Raw genomic sequence first — 17,917 nt, forward strand, 5'->3', positions numbered from 1 at the left:
GTCCAACCATTCGGCCCCGGGCTTTTATCTTTAGCCATAGATTTTATAATACTTTCCACTTCCTCCTTAGTCACTTCTCTGAAGAGTTCTTCAGCATCCTCCTCCTCCACAAAACGAGGGAAAGCTTGGGCTGTTCTGATAATTTCAGCTAAAGAAATCCCCCCAGGGTCAGAGAAAAGAGATTGAAAATGGTTCTTTCCCATGTTTGATAAAGCCTCAAAAGATGAGGCCTCCCTACCTTCAGAGTCCTTCAGCTTCCATATAGTATTTGCATTTCTCCGGCCCTTTGCATAGTTATGGAAGAATTTTGTATTTTCATCCCCCGCTTTCAGCCAAATAGCCCTACTTTTCATTCTCCACTCCTCTTCTCTATCCAGTAATATCTTTGCTCTACTCTTTTCTAGAGACAGAATTCTTTCTTTCGACTCCTAGGATGAATAAGCATCAGCCTCTGGATCTTCTAACACACGAAGGGCCTCATCAATAATGGCCAATTCTTCATTTTTTTTTTTCCTTCTGGCTGAGGCCCATTCGATGGCAGCTTTCTTAAGTCTTTTTAGATTTTCCATAAAGAGGGCTCCTTTATTCTCCGATTGGCCAATACCCGAATGTCTCCAGGTATCCCTGAAAAGCTGAATGAAAGAGTCCTCCTGTAGCCAAGAGGCGTTGAATTTGAACGGAGCAGCCGGCTTTGGAGGGGGCTTAGAGAATTCAAGAAAAATGGGGAAATGGTCCGAATTCCCCCCATCACCCACCCATTGTCTGAACAAAGGGATATTGGACGCCAACCTTTCACTGATGAGGAAACGATCCAATCTTTTTGCAATTCTATCCTCCCCCGTTCTTCTGTTCCTCCAAGTAGGTTTTGCTTTTATGATATTTACATCAATCAATTTATGAGTATGAAAAGCATTTGTGAAAAAATCAGACAGAGGATCTTCCCTCGCAGATGGCCCCCAAGCTTCAGCGATCCCCAAAGAGAAATTTAGATCTCCCCCTATTATCAGGTTTTTATCCTTTATCAGACCTTTTGAGAGGAAGTCGTTCCAGAAAGGAACCCTTCCCTGACAGGGTCCATAAACATTGACAAACAAAAGAGGAATCTCGAAATCAGGAGAGACAATCTCCATACCTAGAACATTAGGCAGACCCCAGAAATTTAAAATCTTCAATCTTCCTTCCTTAAATCCGATAGCAAGCCCTCCCGAATGACCTGAGGCATCAAGAGCTATAAAAACCCATCCCGGAAAAGAGGAGCGAAGGGCAGATTCAATATCGGCACTTTTGCCCAAGGTTTCTTGAAGAAAAACAATATCCGGGTTGTGACGAGAAATAAGGTCTTTTAACGCCAGTTTTTTGGGTTTACTGGCTAAACCCCTGCAGTTCCATGAAAGACAAATCATTTTATGACCGCCTCAGGGGTTTTAGCTGCTCTAAGCGCCCCAGGAATCGACATTTGTTTGCCATCAGCCACATCAAATTTTGCTTTAACTTGGGCTTTTGAGAGAAGAGATTTCCGACCTCTACCTTTTTTTGTTAAACTCTTAGAAACCTCAGCACCTAACCCACCTACAGACTCCAGAACATCATTCGAGAAAACAGACTTCTTACTGAGGGATCTAAGGTTATAATGGCAGGCAGGAGGGGAAGAACCAGTATCCTGACTCTTCGGGGGATAATCCTCACAGTTCAGATTTAGAGAGGGAATAGCAGCTGAAAGGGTTTCAATATTTTGAATGACATCATTACAATTGTTTAACAGGGAACTACACCCGACGATTGATTCAGAAATAAAGGGAGAAATGATTGGGGAAGACTGCATACCGGAAGGGTCACCTTCAGGAAGATCGGCCGGATCATCAAGAGGCGTTTCCAAGTGAGGCTGGTCTTCTGTAGCTCGAACCGGGTCCCCGTCCTCCCGAGGCACTCCCTCCTTTGTCTGATAAGATTGATCTTCCATAGGTTTTTCAATTGGAGAAGTCCCCTCCACCGGTTTCTCAGCTTTCCTCAAAGAACCCTCCCAATCCTCTTCTTTGCTTTGAGTCCTCCTTCTTCTTTTCCCCATAGGGAAATCCCTCACCAGATGCCCATGCTCATGGCAACGGTGACAACGAAAAGGAAGGAGTTCATAATCCAGAGGCTGTTCGAAGACATACTCCTTATACTGCAGCGTGATCGATTCTGCAAGTCCTTCCTTCGGATTGAGCCTTACTAATATCCTCGCCACAACTTTTTCATAGGTATGGAGAAAAGATCTATCAGCATCCAAATAGGTGCCCAGAAGATTCCCAATAGATTTGAAGACGGAATCCACCCATAGAAAAGGGGGCAGATTAGGAGCCCTGACCCAGACAGGGAATTCATCGACCTTTTCCTTTGAGGCATCGAATAGGGGGGACCATCTTTTAAAGAAAACAGGACGATTCCCGAAAGCCCAGTTCCTCCCCTCGACCCATTCCAGAGCCTCCTTACTGTCAAATCTAACCATGAACCAACCCTTAACCAATGTGTTGGTCTTGAAAGAATTTGACGGGGTTTCCAACCACTGACTCTCCGCCCACTGCTTTAAGAATTTACCAGAAACAAAACGCCCTCTAACTCTGCCCACGAGTGTACACTCTGCCACTTGTAGAACATCCTCTACCTGCACGTCCATATCGAGAACCAAATTCGCAAACTGCTTTTTTTTCAGAGGTTTTGCCTTCTTCCTTTTTTCCCCTGCCTTCTGCGATTCTGGCTCAGAACCCCTGTCTCCGAACTCAGGGTTTATAGCTCCTACAACCCTTTGCGAACCACTTCCATTTACTGCTGACTGATCAACATCAATTCTGGGAGGGGTTTCAATCAACCCTTCTACAGGGCTCCCCGCTTCTCCTTCAGCCGAGGTCCCACCCTCTATCACTTTACCGGTACCGAGGGTATGAATCAAATTCCCCTGATTTGCAGCCTTACCAAGTCCTGTGGAAAACCCCTCCGCCCCTACAAAACTCTGAGTGGAGTCTTTTGAAAATAGAACCCTGTTAGCATCCGAAGAATTGCTTTTACCACCCACATCTTTCCCAGCAAATTGAATACCCCCTACAGGCCTCCATATCCCTTTGTTTTGAGAAAATCTTATAATATCCTCAAGGCCGCCAAACGGACAAAAAACTTTTGAAGGGGAGAGAGACTTACTGTCAGGTGAGGCGTTAAACTTGTCTCTCCAAGCGCCTAACTTAGCTTGAGGGATTTCCTCCTCAGAACCCTTGCCGATTTTGCCGAGACCGCCTGTAAGTTCCCAGCTCTCGTCCAACAAACCTTTTGCGATTTTAGAACTTCGCGAACCTCCTCCCGAGAACAATGCGGACGCATGACTGTCAACTTGCCCAAAGAACTTGCCGATATTCTGCTCAGTGACCTCCTTCCCCCAGACCGAGAGGATATCTTCCGGGGTTGGGTCAAGTTCCACCGTTTCATTTGGAATTACCATGGTAAAACAAACCCCGTAAAAACTGACACCACCTCGCTACCGTTACCCGGGGAAACAGCTGAAACCGCCTGTAGGCAAGAAGTTTGACCTCGCGAAGGGAACAGAACAGAAAACGCCTAGAAGGGTTTTCAAAAAAGAAACCACCAGGTAAAACGACCCAAAAACGCAAACCGTGACAGTTTCCCGTCGCCAGACTGAAAGCGGAAATTTTTTTAACCCAGCTGTCTTCTTCTCCACTTGCCCACCGGAAAGCGACCTCGGTGGATCCGCTAGCAACCAAAACTCCCGTACCTGCGTGTCCTTTCCTGCGCCGTCTGCATCACCTAGGCCTAAGGCCTAGGGTTCCCGGATCAAACCCTACTCCCTCCATTTTTCCCAACTCCTCTTTTTCATATTGAATTAGAGAACATCTTTTTCATATTAAATTAGAGAACATCTTTCTATAGGATAATATTTCTTAATAGCCCTCAAGTGCTAACAAATATTATTTTCATGGATTTAAAAATATATCTAATCACGAAATGTCATTCGTTACCAAAAATAGCAAGGTACCACAAGGAATATTAAAACTGATTGGACCAAGTTTGTTTTCTTTATTTATTTTTTTAATCCAACATATAATGAGTTTTAATCAAAAGTGTGTGTAATAGCGATTAAAATCATTTTTCCATTTGTAAATTAATTATTAATATTAAATGGTATTAAAATGATATAAATAATGATTATAATAATTTTTCATTTTGAAGTTTTGAGGGTTAGTTTAATTGGTTGAGTCTTCATTGTTAAATCACCTTTGTTATTGAGAGCTTGGAGATTCAATTCTCTTGACACATTCGAGATTGTTCTTAGTGGTTGAGTTGACAAGAAGTAATCCCTCAAAATGGATTTTCTTGGTACAAATATTCTGTAGACGTAGTGGTCACTGATATGTGAAGTCCATAAATGACATACGAAAAAAATAATCTATAAATTAATTATTAGCATTAAAATTATATATTTATTAGTTTTTTAAAGATTGGGTTTAAGTTGATTTTTAATATTAATAAATTTTATTTTAATATTAATGTATTTATCTAATTTATATGATTTAGATATAATAAGAAAAAAATAATAAAAATTATTTTTTTAATGGAATGTATAACTTAGAAAGTCTTCTCTCTTTTTTTCCTAAGGTTGAGTTATGGTATTCCCACATCACCACATAAAGTGTGAATCAAAGTTTCCAAGTTCTTTCCTTATTTGTGTCTGCATCTTTATGCATTATGCATGCAAAATGTGGAATGTGATGAATCTTGCTGCTCTCTCTTTCGATGGTTAACTCCTCATATTCACTACTCGCCACATCAGATGCAAAGTGCGAAGTTGAGTTTTTCCACATTCTTCGTGTGGAGAGTCTTGTTTCCCTTTTTCCTTATGGCTAATTTCCCACATTCGTGCATTGTCACATCAAATTCTCGAGCCAAGTTTCCAATTTTTTCTTCCCTTATCTATATTTCCTCATGGGATGTGGATTGCAGAGAGGCTTGTTTCTCTCTTTCCTCATGGTTGTTTGCACAAATTCTCACATCATTACAGCCGATGTGGAGTCTGATGTTGAGATTTTAAGTTGTTCTTCCCTAATCTATATTTCCACATTTTTCCATTCCTCCTGCAAAACATAGAATGTAGAATCTTATTACTCTTACTCCCTTTAGCTAGTGCAATAACTTTTCTCTTCAACATAGATAACAAGAAGGATTTCTCTCTTCACTAGAGTGCATATGAAAATATTTTGATATGATGTAACTCATAGCTTGTAGGTATAGGCTTCCAACATGAGTCTTGCGTGACATCCCTAACCCCTATATAAGACATACTCATCTACTTTGTTTTTTTCGTTTTCGTTTTCGTTTTTGTTTTTGTTTTTGTTTTTGTTTTGTTTTTTTGTTTTGTTTTGTTTTGTTTGGTTTTTGCTTTTTGTTTTTGTTTTTTTTGTTTTTTTGTCAACTTGTCTATAACGGTGCCATTTAGCAATTGTTTAATAGAATTTATGAAAATAAGAGTCTCCCTCTATTGTAAGCCTATCCCATATGTGTTTTTTTATACAAATTCCTTTTTCCAAAGCTTATAATTTAGATTTGTCCGCAAGGGGTAGCTCAAGTGGCAATGGCCGTGGAATGAAGTCTCACCAAACTAGAGATCTTGGGTTCGATTCTTGTGCTACCCTCCTCGAAAATGGGGTGAATAACGGACATGTACAAAACTAGAAAATGAGAGGGTCCTACGAAGCTTACAAAAAAAAAGCTTATAATTTAGATTTTTTTTTTGTCCCAAATGACTCTAAAAAGACTCCTATTATAAGTCATAAGGCATCTATAAAATGTATCCATATACGTAAGGGGCCAAGGTTCCCTTTTTGAGGCCCCATCTGAATTGAGTTTTATGAAGTACAAAGGTGGTAGTGACACTGTTTTGGGAGTTTTATTCTAAGGAAATAATGTTTTAAGATTATCTCATAACTCCTTGATTTAATGCCCCAAATATGGGGAATTCAATGTTCTTTGTCTGAGCACTTTCTCATTTTCAATGCCCATAACATTGAGAGTATGTTGTCTTTCATATTCGAGGAGATCTCAACCCATACATTTATATACTCCCTTTTCTCCTTGGAATATGAATTTCTTATGTTCCTTCCAAATCTTCCATAAAAGGAATTATGGACATAGGTACCATACCTTCTTTAAGATTGGGTTCATGAAAGGAGTGGAATCCCACTCTTTCAAAGTTGCTAGAATGTTATGCTTTTTCCTATCTATTTTCATGAAATTTGATGTACATCTATACCATATGATATTAGCCTCGTTACATTAGTTGAATAATTTTCTATTGTGTATACCTCTTGGTTACACATGAAGTAGATTTATGGGCTCTCAAAATCTCTTCTTACAATTTCTCTTATGATATTTCCACCTGATACACAGTTTACAGAATGTGGAGACTTTTGGCCATGTTACAAGCTTCTAAACCTTCATTGAGATCTTATCTTTCTCCTGTTATATGTGCCATACCTCCATTATATAACATCTTTTATTGGAAAATACCCTACTCATACATATAAGTTTATCATGGTTGCCCTTTGATATTTCTTTTCTAATAGTTATGCTACTAGGCATTGATTGACTCTCACTTGAGTTATTGTTGGTGGCTAGGTATCTCTTATTTTCAAATATTGTCATCCAATTTCCATTTGATATGGTCTTTCATCCAAATATTGTTTATGAATATGCTAATTTGAGTTGTGGAATGCATTTTTGACTTCTAGAAGATTTACTTCTCTACATAGTTGTGTTTAGTATTTTTGAGAGCCATCTTAAATGAGAGAAAAGTTCCCATTTCTGATTTCCCAAAAGGATTAATTTCTAACTATAGATGTGTTTTGTGAAACATTACTCCAAAACATAGATATGAGTAGTTACCCTCCATTTTGATGAGGTAATTTTATTCCATGACTATTTGAGCTACGTCTTTGGGCCTAGCTTCAAAGTGGGGAAGCCTCTATATTATCTTAGCAAAATAATGGAGAATGAATGGAAAAATACATGGCAACACCTCACATATGGGGATGACCCAAAATTTTACTGCTCAAATCCCAATTTTAACCGCTCCAATGGATTCATCTCAAAATTTCATGAAAAATGACTAAACACTTCATATGGTTCTGTCACCTTCACCTTTAAACCCCTTAGGGAATATTTAAGATGCCACAACAATTTAAAATATTCTAGGAATGTTCTTATAGAATATTCCTAGGAATATTTCTCAAAGTTCATGCTCACTTGGGCACATATCCCCGTGGCCACCTTTAACTCCTCTCACGCTCCTATGTGTGACTCCTCCATCTATGGCCCTGTCAAATGCAAAAATGTGAGTTTATATAGATTCAGACGGTGAGCCTTCCAAGGTTCCATTGTTGGGCATATTGGATAGACATGATGATATTAGGCGTGGATCATTAGGGGTTTTCAGGATCAAACCCCACAGAACGCCTACCATTTTAGCTTTAAAATAAAATGTTTATATAAATATGACTGGAACCCAATTCGTTTAATAATCATCCCAACCAGTGCAATGGTTAGACCATTGGCATGAATCCATTGAGGTCGGGGGTTCAACCTCTGACCATTAAAACCAAATTTTTTTAAATAGGTAGACCCATCTAGCTAACCTCAAGGTGCCACGCGGCACCTAGTGATTAGGCCACATGGTGACAATGAGTTGGTCCATGTCACCTGCCACTTGATGCCTTGTAAGTGCCTATATTTCCAGCCATGTCAACCGCCATTGGGGTGCCACATGGTGTGTCTGGTGGGTGACACATGGAAACCTCTAATTGGTGCCACGTAGTGCTCTCTAGGTGGTGCCATGTGGTTCCTTCTATTGATGCCACATGGCACTACTAGTGCCAAAAGTTTTACTATTTTCCACAAACTTTATGTTGGATTATTTAATTGTGAGTTAAATTACTTGCATTAAATGTCAAGCCAGGTTTGTATACTTGTGAAGTACACTTGCACAATATATGTCAGGCAATTAACTCTCAAACAAAAAGGAAAAGATCCTATGGAAATGATTGTAATACTCAAATAAAACCGATTAATGAAAATATATAAATGAGCATACACACGTTTTTTCTCAAAGATAATATATATCAAAGCATTGAATTCAAAACTTGAAGGAAACAAATTATTCTAATTCTATACTATGAAAGCTTTTTGAAATTCTATTCTTTAAAACATAAAGGTAAATCCTATTCTAATGGACTCAGAAATGAATTTGATCTATGGAACTTGAAAGAAATTCTAATCTATTGAAAGAAAATGATTTGAAATTAAAATATATAAAGCATATTGAGATTACCGATGTGTGCATACTAAGTAGAGCCCATCATAACTATCAAATTATCCATGAATCTAAAACTGAGAAGCTTAAATGAAATGAGCATAAAATATCATAAAGAAAATTCATAGAAAAAGAAGCATCTAATCAAAAGAATTGGAATAAACTTTGTAGAAAATTAACATAAAAGAAACTAATATATCTTGCAAAAATAAAACACTAAAATACACCCATACTTATCAAGTGGCCATCATGAAGTGCATTAGAGGTGGAAAGTTTAGGAAGTTATTAATCAAACACAATATTTGATCATGAAAGTGCAACCATATCAAAGAATTGTATTAAAATCAATAGTATTCATAACATCAAGCATAAGCATAACTAATCCTTAGCATTCCAAATCTTAACATTGAAGCATGAACATACCTCCCAAACTTAGGACACCCTTTGACCGTTGAGGGCACTCCTATTTATACATCTAATATAACTAACTAATAAATGTATATCCACAAATCTTTCCTAGGTCCATAAATATCTCATGTGGTTACAACCATTTGTTAACATCTAGCAGGAAACATCTCTACAGATCCTCTCACAAATCTCTCATGGCTTTGATAAGAGACACTTATGAAAACTTCCATGATTCTTCTCAATGAAATTTACTTTATCAATTATTTCAAATCTTTCTCAAATCTTTAAGAGTTTTAAGAGAAAATTCGAATTTGTGATTTAGATGTCAAATACCACTATGATGGAATCTTCAAATATGCCTACACACATTACAAAACTCATCCAACTTTTAGATATAAGTGAATACATGCTATTTTTTTAATATTTAACCATAAATTCACTCAAATACTAAAATAAATTATTTAGAAAATAATCAACTATGTAAACTTTGAAACGGGAACTATAAACTCAAAATGGGAACTCTGGATAAAAACCACCGAAAAAGCATCAAAAACAGTGCTAAAAATGAAAAGTGTGTATACTGGAATGATGATTTTATTTTTTAGGGGTCAATTTTAAACATGTTGTAAAAATGACAATGACTACGAAATTTACTACGAAATTTTGGTGCAAAATATAGCTTCAAAACCAAAGTGATGATACTCGAACAATGATTTTTTTTTTAGGGTCAATTTTCAAACTTTTTAAAAAATGCTGGTAAAACCAAATTTTTATGTGCCAAACAAAATTGTTTATGAGGAAAAAAACACATTAATGTTTTTGGTAGAATATCATTTTTCTTTCCTAAGTATAAATTCAACATGTTTTCAACCATAACATGCTAGATACAAAAGAAATTGATTTTTTTTCAACTATAAAATTAAAAAACCATGACATTATGAACGAATTACATCACTAAATGAATTCAAAATTCATTATTTGTATATTGAATAAAACATACATTATATCTCTAATTTAATATTACGTTGTACATATTTTAAACAATAAAAATTACCATAATTAAGACATATAATCCAACAACATAAAAATGCCTCATAACTTCTCATTTAACACCATATGGAAATCATTAATTGTATTCCAAGATACGATGCATACATCAGTTATATAAACTGTCTTAAACAATTATTCAAAATCACTCATATTTTCTTGCACACCATCATAATTCACATCTTCAGATGAGTGACTGGATGCTGACGAAGATGTTCCATATTCTTCTCTTTCATCAACTAGTGCCCCATCTGAGTCCACATGCATGCCCAACACTTCACGTTTCAAAATTCTTCTAGATCTATGACTGGTTTCAGCAGACTCCCATCTCAACATTGTTCCTTCTGGTAACAACCTTTTTAGAATCTCTATCGTCTTGAAGCGAAGAGTTACTCTCTTTGTTAAATTGAAGTCATAAACAAGTATGTCAACATCCTCCAATTTTAATATGTTTGTGTGGCAGCGATTTATATTTGTACCCTTTTTTTTTCTCTTTCCGCCATTTTTCTTTGTCAACTACCATCTCTGGCTTATATACACCATTGAATGGGTGTGTAGTTGTGGCATACCAATGTACTTCAACACTTGTAACATCCTCATTTTCTGTAAGACCTTTATAACTTTAGCAACCTAGGATGGATAGCCATTGGGATCTCCATCTGCTAGCACTGCAATCATGCAACCCTCCTTAATATAATGTACTGAACCCCTGTAAATGTCTTTCATGGCTTCACGTTGTGCACGAGATCTTCTGGAACCAATATACATCCATCTTTCCTCTGCCTGTGAAGAATTAATATTACCTTGAGATTGTTGCTGTTCAACAATGTTTATTTCCTCATGTTCAGTCGACACATTTTGTGGCCAAATAAATGGATTTTTCAAAGGTATATATTCATTTGTTGTTGTTGAAATGATATCACTTTGATTATTGAAAAATGACTCCCACCAAACTGAATCAACAATGTCAAAGTACTCATATGTATATCTAATACATTTTTTAACTTCTTCCAGGTAATCAGAATAATTTATATCTCTATTTTGTCTGCGTGCACTCTGAACTTCACCAACTAATTGTAATAACAATATTTTTGATGCAAATATTGGATGATCTGGAATGAACTTCAAAAACTGCAAACCTGATGATGGTGCCCATTCTGCAATAGTTGAATACTTCTTGCCCCATATTAGTGTTTTCCCATCAATTTTTTTGATACGAAATTGATGTTGGAAGCTAATGTCATTAAGTTGTTCAATGCATTTCCCCTCACCATATGATCCCAGAATAAACCTTCGCATGTCAACAGTTTCTTCCAACACATCAAGAGTAGGCTCTGGCATGTATGATTTCTTAAGACATTCAATTAGTGATGGCAAGCTCCCAACTTGCTTCCTCCTCAATATGACTGAAAAATGACTGAACATCTGATCAATATGGTCATGAGTGTGCCCAACAAGAAGGAAACCAAACTTTACCTTTTGAAAAATTCTCAATTCAACAAACATGTATAGATATCCAAAAATAACCCAATTTTTGTTTTCACGGCAACTGTTGTCCAATTGTAGATACAAAACTTCAGGAAGATTACCAGACCAATGAGAAATCACATCATGAGTTATGGTTATGGTTAGATTTGCATCATTATGAATATTTGGAGCTGTGAAGTACACCCTTGGCAAAATTTTCCCATTGAAGACCATACAACTGACCAAGTGAAACTGAATAAAATTTTCCTCTTGTAAATTTTTGGGTGTGCGAACAAAATGTGGTAAAAGTGTTTTCTTCTGGTCTATACCATCAATTATCAAACCCAAATATTTATTTTGATTATCATAACACTTCTTTCGATGCTTGTATAACTTCTTCCTTTCATTTGTTTGTTGTTCGCGATGCTCCTGAAGTTCTTTGACAATTAAATCTACACACCAAAAAATAAATTCATTAAGAAATATGTTTTCATAGTTGATGACTATACAGTTTTAAAAGTTAAAGTTATGAATGCTTACCTCTTTCCGACCCTTCACATTTTTCCCTTTTTGATTTAAGAGAAGCACATGTACTACAAATCCCCATCCTTGTCTTCTTAGGAATATGGACATTGTTGAATTCTTTCTTCCATAATTTCACAAAATATTTATATGTAATAAACCGGCCATGTCCCTCAGCACCTTTTGCATATTCTTTGTATAAGTTGTAGATTTCTCGTCTTGAAAAATTATCTGGAATATTTCTTGTCTCTCTATTTGGCATACACTCTCCATGCTTTGCAAAGAAATCTTTCATCCATGACATTGCAGTATTTGATAATGGCCCAAACTGTCTTTTATGACGTACTTCTGAATAAAATGTGGGATCCTTTTCCAAATTTTCTTAAATTCTCGAGAGACGAAAATTCCCAATCGAATGAAACATTTTGAAAGCTTTTCTACAGATAAATAAAGTCCTAATATGATAATTATAACCTGACAATGTAGATTGCATGCACCCAACTAAATATGAATTTTGCATGCTTTTATTCATTGACAAATATCTCTTCCTGCTTTCTAATGAAAATTTGAAATCCATATGTTTCAAGAAATCTTTTTGGCAACATTCACTTGAAATGAGAGTGCTGATAGAACTTCTTCTCGTCAAATATTATGCTCTACCCCTTGTATAACTAGAACAACTTGCATTGATACAAAAAGGTCTACTCTTACTCCTCGATACAATATTTCTTGGCAACATCTCCATCATTGGATCATCATTTTTATAAGGATTTTCATCATCATTAAGAGGAATGTTATCCACACTATGATTAGCTCTGCTTTTCAAATATTGACTTGGACGATATTCTTCATCTTCCCCTTCTTCAGTGCTACTGTCATAGTCCTTAGAATTCGGACTGAATGGAAAATCTGACGTGATGTTTAATGGATATTCTTCCTCATGTGCATTGTCAGTGCTACTCTCATATTCCATAGAATTAGGACTACATCGAAAATGTGACTGTTTACTTATTGAAGGTGCTACATCCTGTCCTTTGTCACTGCTACCTTTATACTCATTAGAATTAGGACTAAGTGCATCATCCTGTCCTTCATCACTGCTGCTCTCATAGTCCTTAGAATTAGGACTAAGAGGAAACTGTGAAACTCCATTCTTTTGCAATTCATCATCACACTCTTCATAACTGTTGCTCTCATAGTCCTTAGAATTAGGACTAAGTGGACACCGTGACACTCCAATCTTTTGAAATTCATCATCCCACTCTTCATCACTGCTGCTCTCATAGTCCTTAGAATTAGGACTAACTGGACACCTTGACACTCCATACTTTTGAAATTCATCATCATGCTCTTCATCACTACTGCTCTTGTAGTCCTTAGAATTAGGACAAAGTGGACACTTTGACACTCCATTCTTTTGAAATTCGTTATCACACTCTTCATCACTGCTGCTCTCATAGTCCTTAGAATTAGAACTAAGTGGACACCGTGACACTCCATTCTTTTGAAATTCGCCATCATGCTTTTAAAAACTACTGCTCTCATAGTCCTCAGAATTAGGACTAAGTGGACACCGTGACACTCCATTCTTTTGAACTTCACCATCATGCTCTTCAAAACTGCTACTCTCATAGTCCTCAAAATTAGGACTAAGTGGACATCCTGACACAAAATTCTTTTGAACTTCACCATCATGCTCTTCATCATTGCTGCTTTCATAGTCCTTAGAATTAGGACTAAGTGGAATCTGTGACTCTCTATTTATTTGAAATTCTCCATCCCCTCTTTCATCAGTGTTGCTCTCATAGTCCTTAGAATCAGGACTAAGTGGAAGAATTGACTCTCTATTCATAGTGGAAGAATTCCCGCTATATTCATCAACATGAATAGAGTTGTTATGCGATGAAGATGTTGATGGTGTATAAATCGAAACTTCACTATCAGAACAATCCATCCCTTTCAAATAGAAGATGTTAAATGATACAAATGGAGAGTCTTCTAAAGATATTATATAGCTTAGAGAATGAAATTTTCCCTCCAAAAAGTTTTGCGAAAATATTTCCCTCCAAAAATTTTGGCAAAAATATTTCCCTCCAAAAATTTTCGCGAAAATATTTCCCTCTAAAAATTTTCGCCAAAATATTTCCCTCCAAAAAGTTTGTTAGATTTATTTACCTTCATTATTTTATTTTACAATTTATTGAAAAATGTAAACTAAATTTTTTTATGAAATAAATTATTAAAATTTAAATTATAAACTACAACTTCTACATTAATTATTTTAATAGTTAAAGTATATAATATTTACTAAACAATTGATTTTTTTTTATTTTAATTTTTATACTATATTCTAAAACAAATTAATCCCACATTCAACCCGTTGTAAAACAATTCTACAATATTCACTTTATAATATATTAAAACAAATTATCCCACATTAACCGTACGGTAAAACATCTCCATAATTTCACTTATATAATAAATTTCATTATCACTATTACTCACATCACATTCAGGTTTTCTGAAGTTCGTTGCAAGACTTGTGAATTTGTGGAGCAACTACATTGATATCAACAACATACTCAACGAAGAATTCTCGCAATTGAAAGGTAAGTTAATTTTTTTCCTTGAAAATTTTAATATTAAATTAGTTTAATGAAGAAGTTTTTTTTTTTTTTTTTTTTTTTGTTTTTTTTTTTTTTTAAATTAATAATTTTTCTAAGCCAAAATAACAATTAAGTCCGTCGCGAGCATGGTGGGCCTGACCAAACTCAATCGCCCAACAGCCGTGGGTGGGCCACCGTGGTGTCACGGGGTGGGTGGGGAGGGCCGACGGGTGGGCGGGGTGTGAGGGCGCGGGTGGGGTAGTAGGGGGTGTGGGGGCGGGTGGGCTTGCGACGCCCACCCCGACGGCCCGCCTGCCCGTCGCGGGGGTTGGGCGATTCTGAGAATTGCCCAACCCCCAGGGCAGGCGAGCAGGCCTCTGGGGTGGGCGCCGCAGCCCCACCTGACCCCACACCCTCTATTGACCCACCCCCTACACCCTCACCCCCTCCACCCACACTCAACCCCCCTTGCCCCCTCACACGCACCCTCCACAACCACCCCCCCAACTCCCCTCACACCCTACCCCCGCCCTCTCACTAAGAATCGCCCAACTCCTGCGGCGGGCGGGTGGGCGGGCCTCTGAGGTGGGCACCACAACCCCACTCGGCCCCACACCTGCTACTACCCCACCCCCTACACCCTCATCCCCTCCACCCACATCCAACCCCCCCTGTCCCCTCACATGGACCCTCCACAACCACCTCCCCAACCCCCCTCACACCCTACCCCTGCCCCCTCACCCTCTCCACCCTCTCCCCCTCACACCCCCAACCCCCTCCCCCTCACACCCTCAACCCCCGTCTCCTCCTTACCCCCACCCCCTCAGACACTCAACCCCCCCCGCCACCCCCTTATCCCCCCGTCCCTACGCAAGCCTCCTCACACACTCAACCACCCCCACAACCCCCCTCACAGCCTACCGCCGCCCCCTCACCGTCTCCACCCTCTCCCCCTCACACCCTCCTCACCCCCGTCCCCCTCCCTACCCCCAACCCCTGTCCCCTCCCTACCCCCGCCCCCTCACACACTCAACCCCCCCGCCACCCCCTCACCCCCCCTCTCTATCCCCTCACACACCCGCACCCCCCTCACTTCCTGCCCACCTTGTCCTTGCCTCCTCACACACTCAACCCCCCTTGCCACCCCCTTACCTCCCCTCACCCACCCGCTTCCTACCTCCGCCCCCTCACACACTCAACCCCCCTCTCCACCCCCTCAACCCCTCACACACCCGCGCTCACCCCACCCCGCCCCCTCACACCCCACCCACCCTCACGCCACCCCACCCTGCCCCCTCACACCGCGCCCACCCAAACCGCGCCCCCCTCACACCTCGCCCACCCAACGCCCCTCACACCCGCGCTAACCCTACCCCCGCCCCCTCACACCCTGCCCACCCTCACCCTATCCTCGCCCCCACCCTACCCCTGCCTCCTCACACCCCTCCCACCCTCACCCTATCCTCGCCCCCACCCTACCTCCACCCCCACCCTACCCCCACCCCCTCACACTATCCTCGCCCCCACCCTACCCCCACCCCCTCACACCCCGCTCACCCTCATGCTACCCATCCCGACCCACTCACGCGCCCTCCCTGCCCACGGCCTCCCCCCACCCTCCCCTCACCTGCCCACTTTCCCCCTCACCCTCCCTCACCCACGCCCACCCTACCCCCTGACCCGCTCCCTGACCCGCCCTCGCCCAGGCCCTCGCCCTCACCCCGCCCACGCCCTCACATGCGCCCCCCCCTCACCCGCCGCCGGCTGGCACCACCCGGCGGCTCGCCCGCCTGCCCCACTAGTGTCTGGGCGATTCTGGGAATCGCCCAGCCACCAGTCGAGCAGGTGGGCAGGCTGCTGGGGTGGTGCGGCCTGGGCTGGCGCCACCCTAGTAGCCCGCCCGCCCGCCTCACTGGTGGCTGGGTGTTTCTGGGAATTTCCTAGCCACCAGCCGGGCCGGCACGGCCTGGCGAGGGCGTGGGTGTGTGAGGGCGTGGGCGGGGTGAGGACGTGGGCATGGGTGAGGGTGGGTGAGGGGGTAGGGTGGGCGGGTGATGGGGGGGCATGTGTGAGGGCGTGGGCGGGGTGAGGGCGAGGGTGTGGGTGTGGGTGAGGGTGGGTGAGGGAGCGGGTGAGGGGGTAGGGCAGGCGTGGGCGAGGGCGGGTGAGGGTGTGGGGCGGGTAAGGGGTGGTCATGTGCAGGAAGGGCGCGGGTGAGGGGGAGGGTGTGGGGAGGGTGGGTGGAAGGGTGGGCGGTGTGTGAGGGGGTGGGGATAGGGTGTGAGGGGGGTTGGATGGGTGGGGAGTGTGTGTGAGGGGGCGGGCGGGTGGGCGACTGTGTGAGGGGGTGGGGAGCGTGCGTGTGAGGGGGTAGGGGTAGGGAAGGCGCGGGGGTTGGGTTAGGGAGAGGGGGGAGGATGGAAAGGGGGAGAGGCGATGGAAGGGTGGGCGGGGTGTGAGGGGGTGGGGGTACGGTGTGAGGGGGGGGGGGGGGGAAGGGCGAGTGTGGCGGGTGGGGAGGGGGCGCGGGTTGAGTGTGTGATGGGGTGGGGAGAGTGCGTGTGAGGGGGCAGGGGTAGGGAGGGCGTGGGGGTTGGGGAGGGGGCGGGTGGGGTGGCGGGGGTAGTGAGGGGGCACGGGTTGAGTGTGTGAGGGGGGGGGAGAGTGTGTGTGAGGGGGCAGGGGTGGGGAGGGCGCGGGGGATGGGGAGGGGTGGTAGGGTGTGAGGGGGGTCAGGTGGGCTTGGCGAGGAGGGGTGAGTGTGTAGGGGGGGTGTGGGGAGGGTTGGGTAGGGGGGTGTGGGGGGGTTTGGGTGTGGGTGGGGAGGGTGCGTGTGAGGGGGTGGGGTGCGTGTGGAGGTGTGGTGTGAGGGTGAGGGTGTGGAGGGGGTTGGGGACGGGGGGTTGGGAGGGTTGGCGTAGGGTGTGAGGGGGGGTTGGCGGTGGGGAGCATGGGTGTGGGGGTTGGGGAGGGTGCGTGTGAGGGGGCGGGGGTAGCGTGTGAGGGCCCACCTGGCCACCCTCACCCACCCACCTACCCGGCCCGCCCCGCCCACCCACCCACTCGCCCACGCCCGCCTGCCTGCTCGCGCCCGCACATGCTTGCCCACCCACAAATAAAAAATTTACGATATATTTTCGTTGTTAATTTAAGTTAATATGTTTTTGTTATTTAATGATTTATGTGTTTCTATTTTTCAGGAAAATGGAATCAAAGAAGATTTCTGTGAATCTTTCTGGACCAAAGACTCTTAAAGGTGCATCTTCAAGAAACACTGGTGAACGAACTCCACCTGAGCTCATGGCTACAAATATTTCAAGTGCCTCAAGTGATAAGAAGATGATTTCAGACTGCAAGAATTCAAAAGAGATGAAATTTCCATCAAGAATCTCGTATGTGAAAGAAAGAGAAAGCACAAATGTCAATATATATCTATATATTGATATACCGAATGATAATGGAATTTTTGAGGTGATGGGAAGAATCATAGATATGTGTTCAGTACCAGACACTGAAGTTG

General features: G+C 41.9%; 1 protein-coding gene across 1 annotated transcript; it reads right to left on the reverse strand.

The window, feature by feature from the left end:
- Positions 1–428: 428 nt before the first annotated feature.
- Positions 429–1,403, reverse strand: LOC149257355 (uncharacterized). The gene has a single exon (XM_089370182.1). It carries the CDS (start codon positions 1,401–1,403, stop codon positions 429–431), a length of 975 nt encoding a protein of 324 aa, XP_089226308.1.
- Between the last annotated feature and the right edge of the window lie 16,514 nt (positions 1,404–17,917).

Source organism: Pinus tabuliformis, chromosome 6 (assembly GCF_031772625.1).
Source record: "Pinus tabuliformis cultivar Carrire ecotype Pingquan chromosome 6, CPIR1, whole genome shotgun sequence".
Lineage (NCBI taxonomy): Eukaryota > Viridiplantae > Streptophyta > Pinopsida > Pinales > Pinaceae > Pinus > Pinus tabuliformis.

Excerpts from the sequence above, each read along its gene's own strand:
- LOC149257355 (XM_089370182.1), bottom strand. The coding sequence starts at position 1,403 with ATGATTTGTCTTTCATGGAACTGCAGGGGTTTAGCCAGTAAACCCAAA.